A 23,057-nucleotide genomic window follows, 5' to 3' on the forward strand; every position below is an offset into this window, starting at 1 on the left:
ATACTTCATAACTATTCGATGTTAATACTATGGCCAGCTTTAAAATAACAGCTCCTGGAAAGCTTATTCTGTATGGTGAACATGCAGTAGTTTATGGGAAAACTGCATTGGCTGCCAGTTTAGATTTACGTACAACCTTGGAGTTCGAGGAATTAAAACCTGACCAGTTGTACGTCTATTTGTTATTTCCAAAAATAAGTCTATCAGAAAAGATATCTATTAGAAAGATTGAAGATTATTTTTTCAATGACAGAGCATTGAAAATTGACAAGGATTCTGATCATTTTTATAAACATGTTCAAAACTTTGCTGAAGATGTAGGCTATGCAAACTTGCCACAGAAGTTGGCCATAGAAGCATTTTTCTATTTATTTATCAGCATTCTGAAGTACGACGAGGTCAAAATCAAACCATTTCGTATACAAGTAGGTACCATGCTGTCCGTTAGTTCAGGTCTAGGAAGTTCTGCATCTTTTGCTGTCTGTCTAACTACTTGTTTTGTACATTACGTTAATCTACAAAAAAATGTATCTACAACATTGGACAAAACGCAGTTGGACGCAATATCTGAGTACGCATTAAAATGTGAAAAAATTATGCATGGAAATCCATCAGGTATTGATAATGCCATCTGTACATATGGATCAATAGTTGAATTTCGAAAGAATGAAATCTTACAACCAATTACTGGAACTAAAAGCATGAGAGTTTTACTGGTAGATACTAAAGTTCTGAGAAGTACTAAAGCTTTAGTAGAGAAAGTAGCTGAACTGAAAGAAAAATATCCAAATGTTTTCCAACCGATTTTGGAGTCTATAGATAATGTATCACAAAAAGCTTTAAGCATAATAAAACAAATGAAGGATCTATGCGAAACGGACACCGCTGCGCTAAATGAGTTCTATGCCGAATTATTGGTAAGTTTATGTCTACAGTAATGCAAATCATAATTCAAGGAGTAGATAGAATCAGAGACTAAAGAGTATCGTAAAAATCGTCAAGTTTCAATCATGGGAAAAGAAAATTTGATTCCAATTGCTGAATGAAATCGCAAATTCGCCATTACTTTGATATTGATACATTATGACTACACTGAATGTTAAAAAAATTTCATTGCAGACATTGATCGACATAAATCAAGCTTTACTTGCATCTTGTCAAGTTTCACACTCGACAATAGATGAAATCTGTGCGGAGGCAAGAAAACATTCTCTTCGAGCAAAGCTAACTGGAGCTGGGGGTGGTGGATATGCATATGTTCTACTGCCTCCTGACACAAATGATGATACAATCACTGAAATTTCCAATGCATTTGTAGAAAGAGGGTATGGCATTGAACTCACCAATTTGGGGGGACCAGGAGTAATGATTGAAAGTTAAAATAGTAATAACTACTATGTGAAAGTTGAAGAAAACTTAAAATATTCACATTGACTGGTATCATTGGTTCCATACTATTAGCACCTATATTTTATTAAACTTTGTTCAACTAAAGTTCATGTACGTAATTTTATTAGGTGTTGGAAAGTAATCTTTTAGCGAAAAATATTGCAATTATATGCTTTGATTTTATTGTGAATTTGACAATACTAATTTATAGGAGTTATAGTTTAGAATCATTTGGAATTTCACTTTTAAATTTCTATAGTTCATGAATATTCTTTAATCAGAATTGACAGACGAGTTTTGAATATAACTGATTTGTATAATGTGGTCACATCATAGCATTGAGTATAACAGAGGTCACAACATAGAATGTTAATAAATTATTTATAATTATAAGCTGCCCTAAATATGATACAATTTTTTTGTTAAAAATCCACAAAAATAAAATATAAAGTCAAGTTCGATTAACAAAATAATATATCTATGTTATTAATATTATGCTACCTAAAACTATAGTAATAAATAAACTATTCACTCATAAATATCAATAACCCGAGGAGTTTATTTCAATATTTTTTCTTGAGATAGAAAACTTGTCATTAGAATGAAATTAATTCTAACCGTTCAAATGCACTTTTCATATGTAGCTGCTTAACAACGCATTGCAAGTAATAAATATTATATCAATGGAATTTGATAACTAGTGAAAACTAGTTAATGAGTCGAACAGTTTTCTTTAATCAGTTGGCTATGTCACATGAGCTATCAGCATAACACATGAATCCATCAATAACTATAAGCAGAATATGTTTGCCTGAACCACATATTAGTTTTCCACTTATACAATTTCTGAAAACTTACATTATCAACTTGCTTAAGTAATGGTAAAATAAATTGAGACTTAGACACAACCTGCAGATCTAAACAAAATATCTGTTAAAAAAGACATTCTCAAAAAATAAATGTAAAGAGTAAAATTTTCAAGAATGTAAGAAAATATGATTCTCTTTGTATCTACACTTTATCTCACAAATATGATTTAACCTACGTAATTATTTCAAATACTGGATCTAAATGGTCCTGTGTATGAAAGGCGTCACATATAATTAAAAATAATGCCCATCAATTGCAGAATTCCAAACGCGATTAATAAATACTAATTTTTATTAAACAAAATCTTAATTCGTAACGGAAATTGTATATACGTACGAATATCGTATCAACGAATTATGAATAATTTATTACGTATGATCATATGCATTCGTATATTTTTAAATAATCTATTAATAACATTTACTTTATTAAGTAAAAAAGTCAGTTTAATTGCATGAAAGAGGCTCAAGTGATGGTCACTGTTTTTAAATAATTTTTGGAATTCAATCAGTATAACTTATTAAATACTACCATGCAACTCCAATAACCATTATAATTAATATATATTCTATGGAAAAAAAGCTGTTTTGGTTCTGACCATTCTTTTCACAGGCTATCTTATGGTTACAGAGTTTGAGAATCACAAAGCTCCTCTATAACATGATATGCGCTAATGCTCGCAATGCACTCACGAGTTTTTTGATTCAAGACTTAGTATTTTGAATAATACAAATGTATCTCGTGTCTTGAATCACAACGAATAATTTTGTAGTACTTTCGATTGTACTATTAAATATACACGAATACCTCAAACTAGGTAATGTCCTTCATACATACTTATAAAGTATATTTTCATCTTTTGATTACGAGATATTTGGAATCTGTTGTCTAAAATGAAACAATTGCTTGAATAGGATGTCAAAAGATGGTGAGACATGAAAACTATTTGAAATGAAAGAGCGGAAGCATGCTAATTTTTAAACAGTTAGATTGAAGTGATCCATATAACTATAAAATAAATAAATCAACTGTTGATAAAAGTGTCAGCTATCCTAAAACTAGAAAGCATTTAACCTTGATAACTATGCCGACAAAATTTCAGCTCTATGCGCCCTCATCAACTACAAGCATGCGAAGACGATACGTTTCAATATTACTACGAACTGTAGCAACAACGGCAATGAGTTTGCTAATATATTGTGAACATGTGAAGTATATTGCACACTAATATCTAATTAGAGATCAATAATAATATATGTATTCCCGTAAACTCATGACAATGTTTGCTTCAGTTTAAGGCGACGCTAAAGCGTTGCTGTGAATTCCCAAAATTAATGGTACTAGAAAGTTCACAGCAAATAAGGATACACAAAGTCACAATTTTGTCGTTAATGGCTGACTCATGGTTATCTGGTCTATTTTAGTGTTTAAAAAAACGATTGCTATGGTTATTCCATCTTTGCATCTGACAAATTTTTGGTTGAGAAACATTTCAGAAATTCATGTTAGACCTACATTTTAAAAGGAAAACAACAGATTTGATGTACGAGAGATAAAACCATAACTTAATTTTTGCCGCACACCTCAATGTAGTCTTCCATGTAACTTGTTGGTATTTAATAACAAATTAATATCCAAGACTATCCGAATACCATCAAGCTGCTGAAAGCAACCTCTTTTGAAGTAGTGGATAAATTGTGAATTAAGAGATTAATTTAAATAAATCAGTTACGTAGGACTTGTAATACCGTTCTGATGTTGCGAAGATACTGTATCGCCATTTGCTACTACGTGGTCAGTACTTAGAATCATGTCTCCTGAATCAAGATTATCAAAACTGCCAATTGGACCAGAACCAATTTTTTTGTCCTCCAATGCTGCTTCAGCTAACCATTCGCATATTTCATGTGTATACATTCTGCGCTGGAGAACTTCTCTAGTTCGTGGACGAGATCCAATGAATGTTGTGACACCCTTCGCAAAATAAAGTAATCAATTAGTATCTTTCTTATCAATGCGTTAATGTTGCATTGTTTGCCCTACATGTATATATAGGATGTACACACTGGAAAGTAAACTGGTGTTATGTTCCACTACAGTTTAACACTATGATTCCTCATACATATAACTGAGCTATACCTTGACCTTCTGCATGTTAGAAGAGTTATAGCAAACAATAAATGAAATTTATCAACTTACACCAACAACTAGAGTAGATCTCAGCTGTTCTAGTAAATGGAAGTCCTGAACAACAGTTTGCAGCTCATCCCACCTCAATTCCACTTCCTCATGCAACATCTTCTCCTCTATTATTGAAGTGCAAACATTTTCAGTATTATTTCATAACATCCCATTGAGGAATTCAGATTTGGTACGTAATTGATCTTTTGTACAAAATGATTTTGCTTTTTATGTATAGTACAGAGTGCTTTTATAATGTTGGCTATTGGTTTCATACCCACATTAATACCACTGGAAGTGGTCTCGTAAAGTAGTTACTGCCATACAATAAACTTCAAAAAATAATTTTCCCTACCCAGTCTCGCCCTAATTGTGTGTGCGTGTTCAAAGTGAGACCATTGAATCAATTGACTATAAAATGTTTCAGATCGATAAACACCTATCTATTCCAACAAATTTATTTTTTCCTTTGGAAAAAGAAGGTCATCTAAGAGTTTCACCAAAGAATTATCTGACAATTCAAATTTAGTTAAGGAAGTTATAGGTCACAATTCATACCTTCTACTATGATTTGAAACGTAGTGGATTGTAAAATGAACGTACCGTCTCGTTTGGATGTTGACCTTTTATATTGAATCCTGAATCTGAATGCTTCCAGGAAACTGGAAACTACAATGGTCAGTACTATCATTGTGAAAAGGTAAAAGACCATGAAGTACACTCTCGTATACAATCCTGCAGTGAATGCATAAGCATTCATCAATATAAACCAATTGTTCACAACCGTCAATTCAAACAAAGTCATACCACTGGCCATCAGATTATCAAACGTGTTTAGATAATAATAACCCAATGCTGTACTTCCATTAGCTGAATATTTATAGAAATCTTCGACAGTTGTGTTACTAAAAAAAAATAGAAAATAGTGACTATATAATTTTGTACATGGCTTCATGGATTAACCCTTAGACTGCCAGAAAGTGTATGTATAGTCCCTGCCTGTAATTGGAACTTTACATATGTTAGATATAAGATACAGTCACAACATTTTGAGACTTTCTGAGGGGAATAAAGCTGTTAAAATCCCGGCAGTCTAAAGGTTAATCACTATTCAACTCTGCACTTTGCAATAATTTTAATGAATTATCCAATAATTTTGATCGGTGTTAATAGCAAAAATGTACTCACCGGCAACAGTTACGCATATCATATCCCTCAAACATTTCCATTCCGATTATAGCAAAGAAGTAGTAAAGTACCAGCATAACAATGGCAGTTGAGCACATCAAAGGGGACAGTAGTACTAGTGTACCAAATACATCTCGATATCTCTTTTTGATTTTGAACAATCTGAGTAATCTTAACGGTCTAAGTACAACTAGAAACGTGGCTGTTGGCGAAAGAAGCAATAAAAATCCGGCTATGAGTGCAAGAAGAGATGCGCCCAAATCAAAAAGATTCCAACCTGAGCTTAGGTATCTCCTTGTACCCAAACCTAACACTTTTACGAATGCTTCCAACAGGAAAACTGAAATAAAAGTAGAGTTTATTGGAAACGTGATGTATTGTGAAAAATATATAAAACGTAGACAGTGATTTTCAGTATTTTCTGTATACATATCGAGAAACGATTACGATATGTATAAATATTCGTTGAAATTTGTGTAATAAAAAATGAACTAATAAGTATGTGGAAGCAATGAAGCGATATAATAAGCTACTACAAAGGGACGTACTTGATACAAATAGGAATGTGTCCCAACTAGCTGCAAACGCATGGGCAGACTGCTGCAAACTTGTGGATGGTTCAATTAGTCGCACCACCATAGCTACACCATTTCCAATGATTGTTCCATCTGAAAAAGAATGTTTCTTTACAGCTCTAACTTATTTTGCACAATGTTTTTTCGAATGATACGTACAAACGACTGTTTCAAAGTACGGCCATACAATGGCTGCATGAGCACCCTTGCAGAGGATCTGTAGTGGCTGCCATGCGGCATGGTACCATGGAATACTAGAATACTGTGGATCCCATTCAAGCGTTGTAGCGTCGTAAACTTCGACAAATTCATCAGAACTCAGGGTACCGGTGCCAGACACATTCATGTGCCGAAACATCAAGATCACATCTCTGATGGCTAAAGGTTATTAATATTGTATTTATGTAGTTCCTCTACATTAAGTTTTTTTTCCAATTAAATGCAGTATAAATATGTTTTATTCAGGTTTCATTTGCTGTAACTATCACCTTAGATGACAGGTTAAGGATCAACAAGTTGTGTTTTCCCCTCATTTTAAGCCTTATTCGCCGTGTGCTTTTTCCGATATTAAAGCTTGATACATTACTCGCATTTCACGAAGAAGTTTTTTATAAAATTCTACTGAAGGTTCACATATTTATAAATGCAAATATTGAAAGCAATTACATTTCTGTGGAGCGTAGTATCGCATCAATCCTCTAAACTGTCGAAATTGCATTTTATCAGGATTTTGCTTCGAAACTAGCAATTTAAATGCATGGTGGCAAGCCCTTCTTTTATGAAGTAATAATTTTTTGAATTTGTCTCGTTCCGCAGTGGTGAAAGTTTCATTCACTACAGCCAACATCAGGTTCATCATGACGTACAACATTGTACAGAGGTATGAAACAAAGTAAATTGCATACCATTTGTTTCTCGAATACGATGGCATCATGACATCTGGAAAGCTGAGAATATAGCCCACTTAATGCCTGGTAAACATTTTATATGCCTAATTGAATTTCCGCAGGTAACTATAATAATACAATGACACTTAACTTGGTGTTTTAGTTACATTCAGTCTAACATTATTTTTTGTTTTTTTAATTATTTACACTTGCAAATAAACTAATCTTGCTGCTTCTACGTACTTGGCAGTGGTCAGTAGGACGAAAAGGCTAACAAAACTGTCTTCTAATGTTGCAAAATTTCTGTTCATCTCAGAGAACATGTAGTAGCCTAGTACCATGTACGTGATGATGAAGAACAAGAGTAGTCCCAACATGTCTATAATTGGTGGCAAAGTTTGCAATATTTGTCTGATGAATCTCCTCACTCCCCCGCAATATTTAGTATCCACTAAAAATATTGGCCTGAGAGCTCGAGTCACTCTGAAGTGTGATGATTGTCGTACCAACACTGTCATTGCCTCCACAAACATAATGGCTAATGTCATACACTGTAAGAATAACACGAATTTAAGTCTGAATTACTCATCATTTTTGGAATATGTTTCGGGCCAAGAGCCAAACATTTATGGCGCTTGTAAATATAAAAATTATTATATTTGTACATGATCACATCGTAAAATAATATATTTGATACATAATATATAAAAAAAAATGTACAAGAACTCTTCAACGACTGAGTAATGTCAGAAGAGGAAGAAACGGTCGATTATGAGTTTGTTGTAAAACTAAAAAAAATACCAGATAAATTATAATCAATACAGCTGGACTGTAAGTCTGAAAATAATTATTTTGCATTGTGAATTATTAATTTAAGATCAAATACATTTCGGTTTTTGAAAATTAGTTTTCCAGAGATTTTCTACCGAAATGTTTCTCAATAAAATCACTGTGTTTCCAGTGTCAGAGAGTGCATTGTCCCAGAGAAGCTGAATGACAAGCCAGTGATATCCGTGCTCTATGTATTACAGATCTTATACTGTATGCTGTGACTAACAAACTTACAATTTGCATACAACTTACTATTGCTGGATATATAGTGTGCACTGATTTTGCCCCTTCCTCTTATTCTGCTATTAAAATGATAGTTATATCACATTTCCCAGACAAGCGGTTACTCAACTATCGAGTTGAATAACTGCAAGAGAGAGCAAAGGTGATAACACTAACACTACTAGACACAGATGAACGCATGAAAATTCTCCAATACCCTAACAGTACCACAGCCGGAAAAAACCCGAATTAACAATGAGATCACTTTTGGTTTACATGTGAGTAATACAGATTTTGAACTTTGATATTAAAAATCTCTTAATTATCTGAGTAGGTTCCAAGAATTCTAATAAGGACTTGCTCACATCGTAGCTCTTAAAGCGCAATGTATTGATAAGCTTGAATAAATGATATCTGAAAAGTAGGTTGAGTAAATTGCTTTCATTTTCTATTCTTTGAGTCTATAAAACATAAAATTTCGAATCAATTGTTATATTCGTATGTACTACATAAACGAATTGTTGATGCGTCATGTAAATCGTAATCTGATGTTCCATACGTCAGCTTTGCACCGGATCAGTCTGGTATTAATATAAAGCGTATTAACGCTCATTCTTTTGTTATGTAACAGGCAGCTGTAATGTAGAGTGAAGCATGGACGTTTGATATATGAACATTGAATAATAACAGGTATATCAACATATTATGCGTATGTCATAATATGAATGATATATTTAAAATATCGATATTACAGAACGAAAAAGCGAAACAAAGTATTTTAGAGCTAATTCAACATATCTGAAGATTTTCAAGATTTTAGTTTATGAATTGGAAACTCTGTAGGGAAAAAACTTAACTGAAAGTTTATATATCATGTCTACTGACAACTTTGTAGTCTCTAATAAGAAATTTTTTATTTAATAACAATCCAAAGAATATCATAACTATAATCCTCTATAATTTTTTATTACGTTCAATAAGTTTGAGTTGAAGCAACTGAAAAAAAAGACTGCCACAAATTTTTTGGACTGCTTCAGTACTTTGCATTATAGCGAAAAGAAAAATGTATGTCATCTCCCAAATAATTGTATCAGTCAATTACAGTATGATCTGTAATTTGTATTGATGAGATGGAAGGGCTATGAAAAAAAAAATGTATAGCAAATGAAAAAGAAGCGAGTGTCTGGTTATTTTATATATACCTTAAGCATTGTGCGTTTATGTTTCAAAATTGTTCCCCATCCGATCCATCTCAGTTTCAATGCTAATTCTATTCCTATTATGATTAGAGCCAGAAGCTCGATAGATCCATGCGCCCAGACGGGTAGCTATCCGGAAAAGAGATAAATCATCATTATGCATATGCATAGAATAAAAGCACCTCCAATCTGCAACTTCAGGTAAGACCAACAAAAGGTAGAGATCAAATTTGAATGACTCACGATCTAAGGTTTACAAGGTATCATAATATGGTGGAGGAAAAAAATTCCAATTTCAATATTGTTACTTGGAAAGTGAAAACAAAAAAGAAACGGAATGAAACTACTGACTGTACCTTGTGAGTAATAATAGCTAATATTTAATATGCATGAATTAAATGTGTGTGTGCAACTCTGTACACACATGAAACAGCAACAATACATGGTTAACCATATATTTTCAGGGTCTGCTTACTTATTACAAAATTATTCCAAGTTTTTCGAATTATAGTCATGAATTTAAGTCTGGTATAAAGTATGGCCATAATCACACAAATATTTTCCAGTGAATGCAAGATATAAAAATAATTCTTGGTAGTGAACAGACATCGAGTTGTCAAGTTACCTGAGATACAACGAGGCTAAAACTAGCGGCCAAGTTTAGCAGCCAAACGTTCTTATGTTCATTTGAATAAGGTGGTGAAGTCCGATAATAAAAATTCTGTAAAATACCTTGAATTCACATTACTTTTATAGAACTATGAGGATAAAACTGAACGACATTTTTATACTTCCAAAAAGTTTAACAGGTTTGGCTGCTATTTTCGGCTGCTAGCTTTAAAATCGTTGAAATGCAGTGTGAAAATTTCTACAAATTTAATTTCAATAATAAAACAGAGTAATAATTATGACAATAAACAACTTGAAACGATTTTCTGACCTTGAAAAGAGGCACTGCTGGCTCCTCAACAAATGCCAAGGCTAAAAGTATGAGGGAAGTCAATAGGTCAAGGCCATAATACCAGCTATTATGCACCAAAAGGTAGGCTGGTAAATCCTCTGGATGTCTGGGATGAGAGTCAAACTTCTCATTATTTCGACCTTCCTGTGGACAAATAAAATTTTTTGAAGCCACCAAACTCTCCAGGTGTGAGTTACAATTTCTCTCAACGTGAATATTTATAATACTGATATGGAATCATGGCTTTTGAATGAGAGTACGTTCTTCGTCACAAGTTACCTCAAGAAATATGGCTGCTTCATGATAATTCATTTCCCAGTGTACGTCCGCATCTATACCAATCGCGTACCTCGCCAAAGCCGCATTTTCTGACAAAGTTTCACCATCCGTTGCACCAATTCTGTGACCGATTTCATTCGGAGTATCCGTATTTTCCCTTGGGGTCATCCTGATTCTGCCGTCTGAAGAAGCGCAAGACAACATAGACCCATATTCTAGAAAAAAATTGAAAGCACGCAGCAGGAATGAGACAAGCATGCGTTAGCAGCAAAAGCCTTCCTCCATGGTTAAGTGCACTGGCAGATGATTTCCACGATGTTCAGGGCGATGACCGATACCAGATTGATGGAGGTGGTAGTTGAAATAAAGAGAAAAAAAGGAAAGAAAATAAAAGAACAACATTTTACTACATGTTAACATCAGCCTGCATTTATTACATCCTACACACAATGCCAAGAATGGAAACTCTAAATTGATATTGTGTGGGTCCATGATAAGATCACGGTCAAAATTATTTGTAACAACTAAAACAACTCTTACTGACGGAATTTTAAATTACTGTATTTACATAGTTCACATTTTGTATCAATGGCAAATTAGTCACAAGGAATATAATCTGGCATGGTATTTTTTTTTTTTTGTTTTTAGTCACTGTTAGGATACTTACATTTCATAAATTACAAGTTTGTACACGACTTTCTATAAAGATTAATATCGTCTACATATTCATGACAACATGAATCGGATGCTGGTACATGATGTCATACTGTACGTGTATAGTTTGGAATTAGAGACAGACAAGCCATAGTTCGAATGTTTCTATCCGTTTGAAATAAGTTGTGCGGCAAACATTTTCTTATCAAATATTTGAGCATAGAAACAGATTATATAGAGATAAAATTTAACACTCGTGTACTTTTGTACAGGAATAGAGATATTGAAAAATAGTCACTCTATTGACACATTTGCTTCAAGTAAGTGGGCGCAACTTCCATATTTACAAAAAAAATTGCAGAGTATTAACTACTGGAAATACATCCAAGCCTCAGGTAGAACACAAAACTATTTTTAGCTACTACTAATGAAATTAAAAATTCCCATGCAGTGTGTAATTTAGTTCTTTCAGATAATACACATAATCTAAAATGTAAACTAACTATTTATTTGCGATATAATTTTTGATTCTAATGGTTCGTTAATTGGAATATTTTGAACCGTTATTTGACATAAAACTTTGCTGAATTGTCTAAATTACGCATCAGATCATCTGTTTTTAAACGGTCAGGAGTCAATGTATATCGGTTCCTGTCTACATGCTCACATTTTTTTCATACCTCAACAGAACTCGTATTTCGCAATAATAAAGTTGAAATATTACCACAAGCTCATTGTATTTATCATTGTATTAAATTGTAGGTAATTATTATGTGGAAGGAGATTGCAAAATATTGTGAATAATACCATAAAAAACATTGATCAGAAGTCTAAGCAATGTGTGTTGACTTGCATTAATATATTAGTGAGCTTTAATCTACCAAGTATTTGGTTATTTGAATTATTATATGTATAGATTGATATCAGATTTGTGGAAAAATAAAACCAGACTATACCACACAAAGTCGCACTGCAAAATAAATACAGATGCTGTATTATCATTGAAAGTAATTATCAACTATAATAATTTCGGTTGAGTACAGAATTTTAAGACAATAATTAGCATTTCATTATACGTGTCCAATTGACAACTTTAACCGTATAACAGTAGAGTTTAACATTTCCTGGCTATTGAATAGACACACAGACGTAATAAAAAAACTAATAAAAGAAAGTCATCATCCAAATCTATCTGCAAAAAGAGCTATCTTATCAAACTCTTTAAATATGATTAGAGTACTTATTGAACAGCTAATAGATGTGAAAAAAATTTTGTACTTTTCACATAATTAAGTCATATCTTTGGAATGAGATGAAAACCGAGATCACAAGTTTAGATCCGGTTCGAGGTGGAGATTTAGAAAAGAGTAATTGAAGAAACTAAATCATTCACTACTGCATCATGTTCGAGTATGTATAATAAATATCTTTTGGAGCAAATTGCTAATTTAATCCAATGTAAAAGTTTCTTTTCGTTTTCACGTCCCGCGTAACGGAGGAATTAAAGCAACTGCTTACTTGGACTCGCTCCGTAGGAACCCTCTAAACGTAAAGTGACGTTTGGCTCATCGTCGAAACGCTGGTATCCGTCCACAGATCCAGGACTTCTCGGGGACGAGGGCATCTTCGTTGGCAGCCTCGACTCCTGACAGCCGCACGGGTAACGAGATTCTCTCGAGTGGCTGCGCGCTCGCGAGTCACCGCAAACCTGACTCCTGCCTACGCTGTTTCAGAGTTGCGACGCGACTGACGACGAGTGGTTTTCTCGCGGATATGTTGCGGATGACTAATCCCAGAATTTTTTAACCCGAAGCCAGACAACGGAGATTCGGCCGTTATCGTGATATCCCCCCGTAGCCGGGGCTGACTTCACATCAGCGGACTTCGAGCATTCCGCTTAAAAAGGCTTCGGGATTGGTTCGCCTTCTGCGTTATCTCCGATCATGGCTCCGATCAGAGATAAAGTCCAAGCTGAAAATATTGGTCCATACTGGTTCAGCAATTGAATAGCACCGCAATGAAGATTTTTAATTTAACAGTGTTTTTACCAAATTGAAAACCACGCTAAGGCGTAGTAAAGTAACTCACATTGCTTGAATCAGAACTGACAGTCAGTTAACGCTGAAAGTTACGTTTTCGGAACATTTATTAATTCTATTGCGACACGAAAATGTACAAACGTTTGTTGCAAATATCTAGCCACTATAAGTAGCAATGTTAAGACAGTAAAAGGCTTCATTGATGCCAAGTATGCAGCTATATGTTGGGTTTGGCACGGAATATGTGTAATAATTTTTAAAATCGGCAGAAAACGCGCGTTGCGCTTAGACCGGAAACGTGTGCCCAAAGTGGTTATTTCCAGCCTCGTTCGGCAGATGGAGGCTCTTTCAACCATCCGCTGGCTTCGACGTAAGTATCAGCCGCCGTAATTTTCTTCAGAGAATCCAAATAATCCAACGTTCTTGGTGGTACTGGTTTGGGAGTTATATTAAATAACATCAGTTTAATTCGCCCACTTCAATTTGCGCCTAATATTTCTATAACTCGTCACATTTTTTGCATCAACGGTTAAAATGTTTATATGGCATGTCGACACGGACGTCGATACGTCTAGCTCACGTTAAATGCTGTTTATTCTTTGTTTCGATATTTTTATGTACATATCATCAATTTCGTACGTGATATCTTGTATCCAAGAGTCTATATAAAAACTGTGATCTCCAATCTCTGAGATAAATGAGTTAATGCATTTGTCTTAATTTTAACTAAACATAACCTCTCCCCTAGATTACAGTGTGCATCGCCTAACGTGTCATTACAATTCAACTGAACAGTTCTGTGATGTGTTTTCATTACTGAATCAAGATCCATTAGACCATACAGGAAACTTTTCATATCCTACTGCACTTTTACGACTATTTTACTTTTGGGTTTTTAAAGTGTTTCAGTTCTGATTGAGTCATAATTTTATTACAGATGGTGGATACTAAAGCGAAGGCTCCGGCCAAACCTGCGGCTACTGAGGCCAAAAAGGATGGACGCAAGGCCCGTGGCAAACCAAGAAATCGTGATTTAGGAAATGGAGTCTACAGGTTCAGCCGAACTCGAATGTATCACAAAAAAGCTCTTTACAAGTTCATTGGCAAGAAAACCGAGAAAACTGTAAGTTAATGTTTGAAATTTAGTAAATGTACAATGTAGAAAAAGCCATCACTTAGGTTTTTTCCATATTGTAGTATTCCAGGTAAAACTTGCGTCAGATTATCAATTTGCTAAAAAAATTTTTAAATATGTTTTGAAAATGAAACAATAATAGCAAATTCTATCACTCAAAGAAGTTTTAAAAACTTGAGTCTTGTAATTTTTCCTAATAATTCTTCATTATGATACTGAATATTATGAAAGTTGATGCTGGTATCAGTTAAAAACTTATAAAAAAATAATTTGAACTGACCAAGATTACAGGTAATAATCCCTTCTAATCCAAGGTGGTTCTTGCACATTATAGCTCCATAATTTAATGAAAGGGAAATTAAAGCGATGAAATTACCAACCGATTTGTTGTTTATCTAAACAAAAAGGGTGTGAGGTCGCAACATTTAATTGCCAAGAGTCGTACAAGCATTAACGCATAATTTTCTAAATCTTTATTAATATTGGTTTTAGTAACCCAGCTTAACTGTGAGAAAGTTCTCTAGAAACTTTGTATATTTTTAGCATTGCTTAAACATCATTTTTCTGTCACACTCTTGTAAGCCGATATTGTAACAATTTTTCAATCAAAATAATGGTTTTTCGGATGTTCTTTGATTTAAGGCAATTAATCGGCCCAATTTATAATTTGATTTTGTAATGAAATTTTGCTAAACCACCAATGTAAACTAATCACCTGCATTGTAGGTAAAGCCCAAGAAGCCTGTGACCATTGAAAAGAAGATTGGTGGTGATAAAAACGGAGGTACTAGATTAGTTCTACTTAAGAAGAGGAGAAAGAACTACCCTACTGCTGATCCAGTCACTGTTCACCATGCAAAGAAAACTTTCCGTGAACATGTTCGCAGACTCAGACCCACCATCACTCCTGGTACAATCCTGATTTTGTTGGCTGGGCCCCACAAGGGAAAGCGAGTTGTTTTCTTGAAGCAGCTTCGAAGTGGTCTTTTGTTAGTAACTGGTAAGTGGGCGTTCCATATGTGCTCCTCACAAGTGCAGAAGAATTGAATTCATTCGAATAAACATTATGTATTGCAGTAGAAAATCGTTCCTCTATTTTTTCAGAAAAATAAGGCCTTAGTGTTTTATGTGTATTGTAACACATACGATTGAAACGAGAGATGACGCAGTTTCAGACATTTATAGTGTTCAAAAAAGTGTGCAGTAAAGTTGTCTTAGTTCATATATTTAGAACTACTTTGAAGTAAACAGAGTTAGTTTTATCTTTTCTGTTAGTATTTTATTGCCATTATCATTTTGTGAATAAATTGTCACACGATTAACATTTTACAGGTCCATTCCTAATCAACGCTTGTCCTTTACGTCGTGTTAGCCAGAATTACGTGATAGCTACATCGACAAAGATCGACCTTTCTGGTGTGAAACTACCCAAAGAAGTAGGAAAGGACGAATATTACAAAAGGACCCAGAACAAGCGTGCCAAGAAAGAAGAGGGAGATATCTTCAGCACAAAAAAAGTGGACTACAAACCTTCTGAACAGAGAAAGATCGACCAGAAAATTGTGGATACACTAATTATTGGAGCCATCAAGAAACACCAGGACAAAAAATTGCTCTTTACTTATTTGTCAGCGATGTTCGGTCTTCGAAGCAGCCAATATCCCCACAGAATGAAATTTTAAATCCATTTGATACATCATTTATGTGTATGTCACCGCAGTGTTGTACATGTGGAATAATAAAAAATTAAAAACTTGTCATAGGCTTGGAGCATTTATTTGCAGATAGTTTCTTTATTTGATATTCCAGAAATCCGCAGTTTGTGGATCAGTGTGACCAGCGATCGTAAAATGGTCGGAAGAATCGTGGAATTCCCCAAGCTGGAACACAAGGTTTGTGTTAAATACAGTAAAATTAAATTGGATCATGTTTTAACACAATTATCCGAGTATATATTAGTTTACATTCGTGAGAAATAAAAAAATATTTCCACATCTTATTAGAGAACATGAAAAACTTATTACAATTAACAGTATTATCACCAAGCCAATTTAATCAAATGTTGGAAACGATTTATTGATAGAGTGTTTTCAACAGTTGACAGCAATGTGTTGATGCAACATTAGGATACCCAAGTCCCAATTTACATATAAAGAAACCTTGTTAGTTAAGATGATTTCGGCATTTTCAGAGCGTCTAGTAGATTAGACTATCTGTAAGTCTTCGGGTATTTCATAGAAATGTCCCGAAACTTTTGGAAAAAAGGAAACTAATCGTATACTTGAAACCTGTAACGAATTCTAAATTGCCGAGCCCCCTAGCACCCTGTATCTTCAAATCAATCACTGTTGATTTCTGATTGCAGTTAGAAGGCCGATTCTTTCTTTTGTGAATTATTTTACGTGAACAAACTTCCGGGTTAATCTCTACCCTATCATCAAGCTAATGGTGCTAAAAAAAGATTGAAAGAAATAGTTGATGTCCTTGGGTGGGATAGCCAAAACAGGTATTTATGTGTAAAATTACACCATCTTTTGAAATGACGGAAACATCCGACAACCACATTCTTACCACGAATGTCCTCGAGTGATGAAGATACCTCCTGAACTCTATCCTATAGGCATACCATAAGTGATACCGACAGAGATAGTTCACCCCCGTATCAACTACTTCACTCGGTAGACAGAACGCGCATTCCGCTGTTCGAATAGTTCAGTGTTCGGACCTGGTGATGCAGTGTTCTGATTGGCTAGTACGTTACCGAAATTACTTTAAAGTGACATCACTGGGTTCTTTGTGCTTAGCGTACGACGCAACATTTGGCGGGAATCGTGTCCGGCCGCATAACATCAACGCGAGTGCCGGCCAGAGTTCAGGCTGTTCAGGCAGTGGACTTGGCCTCACTTGGTATGTAGACCTCGTGGAGTGTGTTTGCAATTTATCGTATATTTTGTCAAGTAAATTATTTCTCGTTTGTTGTTTGATGTGAAGTCAATATGAGTGCCAAGTTACATAGTACAAAGCTGCAAGACATTGCTGAAAATCTTGAATATGTCGGAGCTGCTGACGATTCTGGATTTGCTAGCATTTCAGGATCCGTAGCTTCCGCAGGTATTGTACACGTTTTTTCTACCTTATGGCAATTAAAGCGCGACATGGCATGGGTATAGAATTAATGAACGGCGAACAACAGTTGAGTGTCGTCAGTGATAAACAGAAGGGATAGACAAAATTGCGGTAGTTTTGCATACTTTTAGATGTGAGCCGTGTTAATTTTCAGGGTTATTAAATTTAAATCTCTAGTCATGTATAAACCATTTTTAAATGGCTTGCAGTTTTTCCTCCATATCACACGAATTTTTGGCGAACTCGTTAAAGGCAGGTGTTTGTATGAAATCGCAAATTTTTTTTTATGGGAATACCCATTGCTACGATATTTCTAGTAGATACGGGCTCTATTTGTCAGTTAAGTTTACTCTCTAAGCTGGTGGATAGAGTAATCCTCTTTGACTTCTATTTGTCTGTTTACACATGCGAAATGTGTAACTGCTTATATTTACTTTCTCCTATATTGCTAGTTTATTACTAGTCTTTAACTATCACTGTTACCTCTTAAATGAATAATGAGGATAAATCTGAAAGCAGAAAATTATTACTTGCATCCAAATAATGTTTAACAAAAATTCTCTCGCCTGACCCTTTATTAATTTTTAAATTTTTTCCATCTCAATGTCTCGTACATTCAAAGACTTTGTAGTGTACCGATTAATATAATTTTTGGCCAAAAATAATCTACTCTTGTTTTCGCCTTAGAAATAAAACTTAAATTTGCTTCTACACACATTGGTAGATGTTAAAATTCTCCACTCATTTCCATTGTTCAAAAATTCACTTTGAAATATATTTTTCCACAAGCTTTTACTCTCATTAATCCCTCAATATTTTCATTATTTTGAATATCTTTAGAAGCCACAAGTGTTACAAAGGACGAAACATTGGCAATAAGCAAAATTGCTGATGATGTCAAAATTAATAATGGACCATTTAAGATTGACAATAAAGAATCTACGAAGGGAAAGCGTAAAAGAACCCTAGAGATTGAGACAGAAAATAAACGCTTAGCTGCCGAGCAGTATGAAAAAGAAGTTGTGGAATTTCGCTACAAACGTTTGATGCATTTGCTCGATCGTAGCCAGTTTTATTCGAAGTATCTGGTTCAAAAGATTGATCAGTCTTTAAAACAGGAATCAAAGAAACCAGGAAATAAACGTAAGCCCAAAGTAAGCGATGAGAACTCACCACCAAAAAAAATTACTAAGAAGGCTCAGAAACTAAATCAAGATTATGACATAAGGGAATATGTGACTGCGAAAGATGTGAGTGTTCCCAGATGCACTATTCTTATAGCTCCTCTTGTCCTGTACATGTGCGTATTCACCATCGCTTTTTATTTGTATGGATTGTTTGGGCAGTGTCTACTGTATCCTATAACCCCAACCAATAAATTTTTTTCAAAATATCAAGAGTCAACCCTGTGCATTTCATCACTAGTAACTTTTAGATGCTAGTACATAAGTGGAATTTATCGATATACATTACCATAAAATACAAAAATGCTCTCAAGGTGATACATGTGATGTAAAATTAGGTTTTCCAATGAAATTAATAAAATTGTGTAATTTGTCTGAAAGTTTTGTTATAATTTTTCAATCAATCAAGGTTGTAAATATGATAAAGATGGAACTTTAACTGTAATAATCACGTAATAGTCAATTATTATTAAAGACCTGTTGGTTTCTCGCTTGAATATGTATTATAATTGTTTGTCTTCGTTTACTTCTCCAAAAATGGTAGAGCAATTTTCATGCCACGTATTATACTAGCATATTTTTTTTCTCCAAGATTTGCTAATTTGATATACCTACAGGTCAAGAATAAAGAAGAAGAAAGACAAAAAATGAATCTCAGTCAGAAAGAAATAGCAAATGAACTAATGATGGAAACAGATGGAAACATAGCAAAAACAGATTATCCAGACAAGGACCAACATGTTGAGTCTGTACAGTTGAAATATTTTGACGGCACATTGCGTGACTATCAGATCGAAGGTTTAAAATGGCTTTGTGTGCTGTACGAGAATGGTGTAAATGGTATATTGGCAGATGAGATGGGTCTTGGAAAGACTATTCAAGTTATTGCGTTGATTTGCCACTTGATAGAAAAGAAAATACCAGGACCTTACTTGATAATTGCACCACTTTCTACTATTCCCAATTGGTTAATGGAGTTTGAAAACTTTGCTCCAAAAATCCCTGTTGTTTTGTTACACGGACCTCCAGAAAAGAGGGCAAAACATTACCGGTCGATCCAACAAAAAAACTTTGATATTGATGGATACAAAACACAACCAGTGGTTTTGACTACCTTCGAAGTACCTATGCAAGAGGAAAATTTATTAAAACGTCAGCAATGGAGGTACATCATCATTGACGAAGGTCACAGAGTTAAAAACTACAAATGCCAACTACTACAGTAAGTGGTTCTAACTTGCATATAATGTCTTTTCAACTAGATTGTTGCTATAATTGTCATTGGCCTATTATGGCATACTACTTGTAAATCCATAAATAAATAAACTGCAAAGGAAACCAAGAGAGATGTTGCGCGATATGCACATGGCTTTTAATACTAATTTTCTTGATGAAAAGTGGGGTCGACCAAAAAAACATTTTAAGTTTACTCAAAATTTGAAATTATATCAAATTTTTTTTTGAAATCCAAGATTTCTCTTCTTGTCATTTATCTGGTTTATTTTACTCAGGGTCCTGAAGAAATGCAAATCCATGAATCGACTTCTTCTAACTGGTACACCACTTCAAAATAACTTGTCAGAGTTATGGTCTTTGTTGAATTTCTTGTTGCCAGAAATTTTCAATGATCTAGCAGTATTTGAATCCTGGTTCGATGCTAAAGAACTACAAGATGCTGAAGGTACCAAAAGGATCCTCCAGCAAGAAGCTGACAAGCAGGTTTTGATGAGTTTAAGGGAGATATTGAAACCGTTTATGCTTCGCCGCGTGAAATCTGATGTTTGTTTGGATATCCCCCTAAAAAAAGAAGTCATTGTCTATGCACCGCTTACTGAACTGCAACATAGTTTATACAAAGCAGTATTGAGCCGCGATATTCAAACTATGGCCAAACTGGAACCTGAAAATCTTATAATCCCTGATCTAAATGGAAAAAGACAACAAAGGCGTTGTAGGCTCAAATCAGGTACTTCTGATTCCAAAGATGATTCCATGAGTGACTTGTCTTCGTCACGTGCCTCAACTCCGTCCAGTGATGGAGTCGATGATGGCTGGAAGAAAGATGTAGAAATACAGAGCAATGCACTTTCAATGTGGAAAAAATACGCAGATGTCAATGAAAGGAACCAAGAATTTTTAATCCGGATTCAATGGCAAAATAGAGGTAAGATAGAATTAACCAAAAACACTTTTCGAAAGATCTTTATTGTTAAAATTTGTAGTAGTAGAAAAATAACAAAATTAATTTCAAATGTAACCTTGAAAAATTTGTGTTCATGCACTAACGAAAGTTATTTATTCCTAAAATTTTAGATGTAAATTTTTAATTTGGCCGACTTGTAGGTAGCATGTTCCGTATTAATTTTGGAGTAAAGTCGAATCATTAAATTCCGAAAAACCTCTAAAATTCTGTATTATTATTTTTTAGCTGTAGTATACAAAAAAATAGTGAACCATCCATACTTGGTTCACTGTCCATTAAATAGCGTTGGTTTGCCACGAATTGATGATGAAATAATTAAAAACTCTGGAAAGCTGTTGGTTCTGGATGCAATGCTGGCGAAGCTTAAATCTCAAGGGCATAAAGTTTTATTGTTTTCCACAATGACCATGATTTTGGACATGTTGGAAGATTATCTGGAACTGAGAGATTACAGATACGTACGGTTGGACGGAAATTTCAAAATAGAGGATCGAAAGGAAAATATTAAATTATTCAACTCTGATCCAGACGTATTCCTATTCCTTATATCCACTAGAGCTGGAGGAGTGGGATTAAATTTGGCTGCTGCTGATACAGTTATCATGTATGATTCCGATTGGGTAAGATATTTACTTACAATAGCAATATATTCAGTAATAACATGTATTTAAACAAACAGTCAATAACATCTTGATAAAGTAATACCACTTGGTAACATCTTGTGCACACCTGTACTGTTCAAAAAGTGACATCATACAGAATAAACCTTACGGCAAACGTGATTAACAATAAAACACTATACCTGCATATATTCATTCTGAATCCCTGGAAGTTGGTAATAATCTTGAGTGGACACTGAAATTTAGGTGTGACGTAGAAATTTCCCCTTAATTCTCAAGCTGGCTAAGATTACATTTGTATAACGGTTATGTATTGATACAGCTTAAATTTCACAGGAAAATTTACTTGACCTAACGTTTTGTTTCACATAAGACGTAGAAAATATTTCTGAAATCCATAGGAAACTCATTTTCCCAAGCTCGTAGCTCCAAGAAAATGCAGATTATCATTAACCGAATTCAGTATAATTGCAAATTGCCAGTTTCATTGTACAATCTCTACTAATGCCATAAAATTTTCAACAGTTTACTTTTAAGTACTCTTAGATTAAATATCCGCTTATAAAGTTTGTAACAACCATGTGTAATAGACAAATAATAAACACATCTAAATTTTACAGAACCCTCAGGCTGATATACAAGCCATGGCACGTTGTCATAGAATTGGTCAAACACGACCTGTTGTTGTATACAAGTTATGCACTAAAGGAACAATCGATGAAACAATTATTAACCGTGGTGAAGCAAAACGCAAACTAGAAAAGATGGTCATCTCTAAAGCAGGTCTAAGTTTGTCCTTGAACAATCGTGACACACTTGTACAGCTTAAAAAACTTTTAGAATCTAATGAAAATCAAATTGTACATGCAGAAAATGGAGGTGAGTTACTTTTATAGTTCACTTTGCTGAGTCTTGAATATACTCTCAAATGTTATCCCTCTTCAATATTGTGATAGCGATCAAATGTTACTTGTATTAATAATACGTGTTAAATTAATTCGCTCAGAAATCAGTTGATCATTTCAACATGCTTCAAACTAGAGAATTAGTGTATCTTTTTTACAATACCTGCAAGTTTTAGTGAAATTTTGTTTTTTATAGCCTTTTGTTTCCAATTAAGCTATAGCTTCAATAAAAATGTAACAGCTGGCCTAAATTCTATTGCTTTAATTTTTTTTTTCCTTACAGTCTACACGCATAAAGAACTTGATGATTTATTGGACCGAAGCGACCTGATGCCAAAGAAAAATATCACAGATAAGAAGAAAAGAAATGGATAATCTAGGCTATCAAATGATGTTAGAGATCAGTTATGAAAGTGAGAAGATATGAAAACTGGATTTTCAATCTAACAATGTTCAAAAAAATATGACTTAAGTACCTTTTTTATGGTCGAAGAATTAATTTTCGATTTTTTTGATGTGACTGTGTCACGCCATACCTCTTTGTGTTTCGTGTTGTTTTTTTAATAGATATTAATCGATATCGCTAAATAAATGTTTAATTTTGTACTT

The 23,057-nt window shown here is 34.2% G+C and overlaps 4 protein-coding genes across 7 annotated transcripts; 3 read left to right on the plus strand and 1 right to left on the minus strand.

Annotated features, from left to right (window-relative positions):
- Nucleotides 1–29: 29 nt before the first annotated feature.
- On the plus strand, nt 30–1,862 carry LOC124178771 (mevalonate kinase). The gene is made up of 2 exons (XM_046562385.1): nt 30–917; nt 1,120–1,862. The coding sequence occupies exons 1-2, from the start codon at nt 30–32 to the stop codon at nt 1,378–1,380; spliced, it is 1,149 nt and encodes a 382-aa protein (XP_046418341.1). The 3' UTR covers nt 1,381–1,862.
- On the minus strand, nt 1,821–13,136 carry LOC124178770 (two pore calcium channel protein 1-like). 4 transcript variants are annotated; one of them, XM_046562380.1, is made up of 12 exons: nt 12,755–13,136; nt 10,583–10,797; nt 10,283–10,447; nt 9,346–9,471; nt 7,334–7,641; nt 6,870–7,150; nt 6,363–6,581; nt 6,177–6,296; nt 5,629–5,968; nt 5,044–5,345; nt 4,459–4,565; nt 1,821–4,233 (listed from the first exon to the last, which is right to left on the minus strand). In XM_046562380.1, exons 1-12 carry the CDS (start codon nt 12,858–12,860, stop codon nt 3,988–3,990), a joined length of 2,535 nt encoding a protein of 844 aa, XP_046418336.1. In that variant the 5' UTR covers nt 12,861–13,136; the 3' UTR covers nt 1,821–3,987. The 4 variants fall into 4 exon arrangements, with proteins under 4 accessions (XP_046418336.1, XP_046418337.1, XP_046418338.1 ...); XM_046562381.1 differs by having other exon boundaries at nt 10,583–10,764; nt 12,755–13,135; XM_046562382.1 differs by having other exon boundaries at nt 10,583–10,878; nt 12,755–13,135.
- A 400-nt stretch (nt 13,137–13,536) lies between these two features.
- On the plus strand, nt 13,537–16,170 carry LOC124178772 (60S ribosomal protein L6). Its single transcript, XM_046562386.1, has 4 exons — nt 13,537–13,645; nt 14,213–14,398; nt 15,137–15,410; nt 15,743–16,170. The coding sequence occupies exons 2-4, from the start codon at nt 14,213–14,215 to the stop codon at nt 16,090–16,092; spliced, it is 810 nt and encodes a 269-aa protein (XP_046418342.1). The 5' UTR covers nt 13,537–13,645; the 3' UTR covers nt 16,093–16,170.
- Nucleotides 16,171–17,066: 896 nt separating this feature from the next.
- LOC124177628 (lymphoid-specific helicase-like) lies at nt 17,067–22,998 on the plus strand. Its single transcript, XM_046560197.1, has 7 exons — nt 17,067–17,521; nt 18,377–18,786; nt 19,338–19,942; nt 20,232–20,884; nt 21,149–21,543; nt 22,164–22,422; nt 22,732–22,998. The coding sequence occupies exons 1-7, from the start codon at nt 17,407–17,409 to the stop codon at nt 22,821–22,823; spliced, it is 2,529 nt and encodes an 842-aa protein (XP_046416153.1). The 5' UTR covers nt 17,067–17,406; the 3' UTR covers nt 22,824–22,998.
- Nucleotides 22,999–23,057: the final 59 nt, after the last annotated feature.

Source organism: Neodiprion fabricii, chromosome 3 (genome assembly GCF_021155785.1).
Source record: "Neodiprion fabricii isolate iyNeoFabr1 chromosome 3, iyNeoFabr1.1, whole genome shotgun sequence".
Taxonomy (NCBI): Eukaryota; Metazoa; Arthropoda; class Insecta; order Hymenoptera; family Diprionidae; genus Neodiprion; species Neodiprion fabricii.

Excerpts from the sequence above, each read along its gene's own strand:
- LOC124178771 (XM_046562385.1), top strand. The coding sequence starts at position 30 with ATGGCCAGCTTTAAAATAACAGCTCCTGGAAAGCTTATTCTGTATGGT. Across the intron at positions 918-1,119 it reads AGTTCTATGCCGAATTATTG|ACATTGATCGACATAAATCA; the intron begins GTAAGTTTATGT and ends ATTTCATTGCAG.
- LOC124178770 (XM_046562380.1), bottom strand. The coding sequence starts at position 12,860 with ATGCCCTCGTCCCCGAGAAGTCCTGGATCTGTGGACGGATACCAGCGT. Across the intron at positions 9,472-10,282 it reads CAGCAGTGCCTCTTTTCAAG|CTACCCGTCTGGGCGCATGG; the intron begins GTCAGAAAATCG and ends TTTTCCGGATAG. Across the intron at positions 7,151-7,333 it reads GTCCTACTGACCACTGCCAA|CTTTCCAGATGTCATGATGC; the intron begins GTACGTAGAAGC and ends CTATATTCTCAG.
- LOC124178772 (XM_046562386.1), top strand. The coding sequence starts at position 14,213 with ATGGTGGATACTAAAGCGAAGGCTCCGGCCAAACCTGCGGCTACTGAG. Across the intron at positions 14,399-15,136 it reads GCAAGAAAACCGAGAAAACT|GTAAAGCCCAAGAAGCCTGT; the intron begins GTAAGTTAATGT and ends CCTGCATTGTAG. Across the intron at positions 15,411-15,742 it reads TGGTCTTTTGTTAGTAACTG|GTCCATTCCTAATCAACGCT; the intron begins GTAAGTGGGCGT and ends AACATTTTACAG.
- LOC124177628 (XM_046560197.1), top strand. The coding sequence starts at position 17,407 with ATGAGTGCCAAGTTACATAGTACAAAGCTGCAAGACATTGCTGAAAAT. Across the intron at positions 19,943-20,231 it reads TACAAATGCCAACTACTACA|GGTCCTGAAGAAATGCAAAT; the intron begins GTAAGTGGTTCT and ends TATTTTACTCAG. Across the intron at positions 22,423-22,731 it reads TGTACATGCAGAAAATGGAG|TCTACACGCATAAAGAACTT; the intron begins GTGAGTTACTTT and ends TTTTCCTTACAG.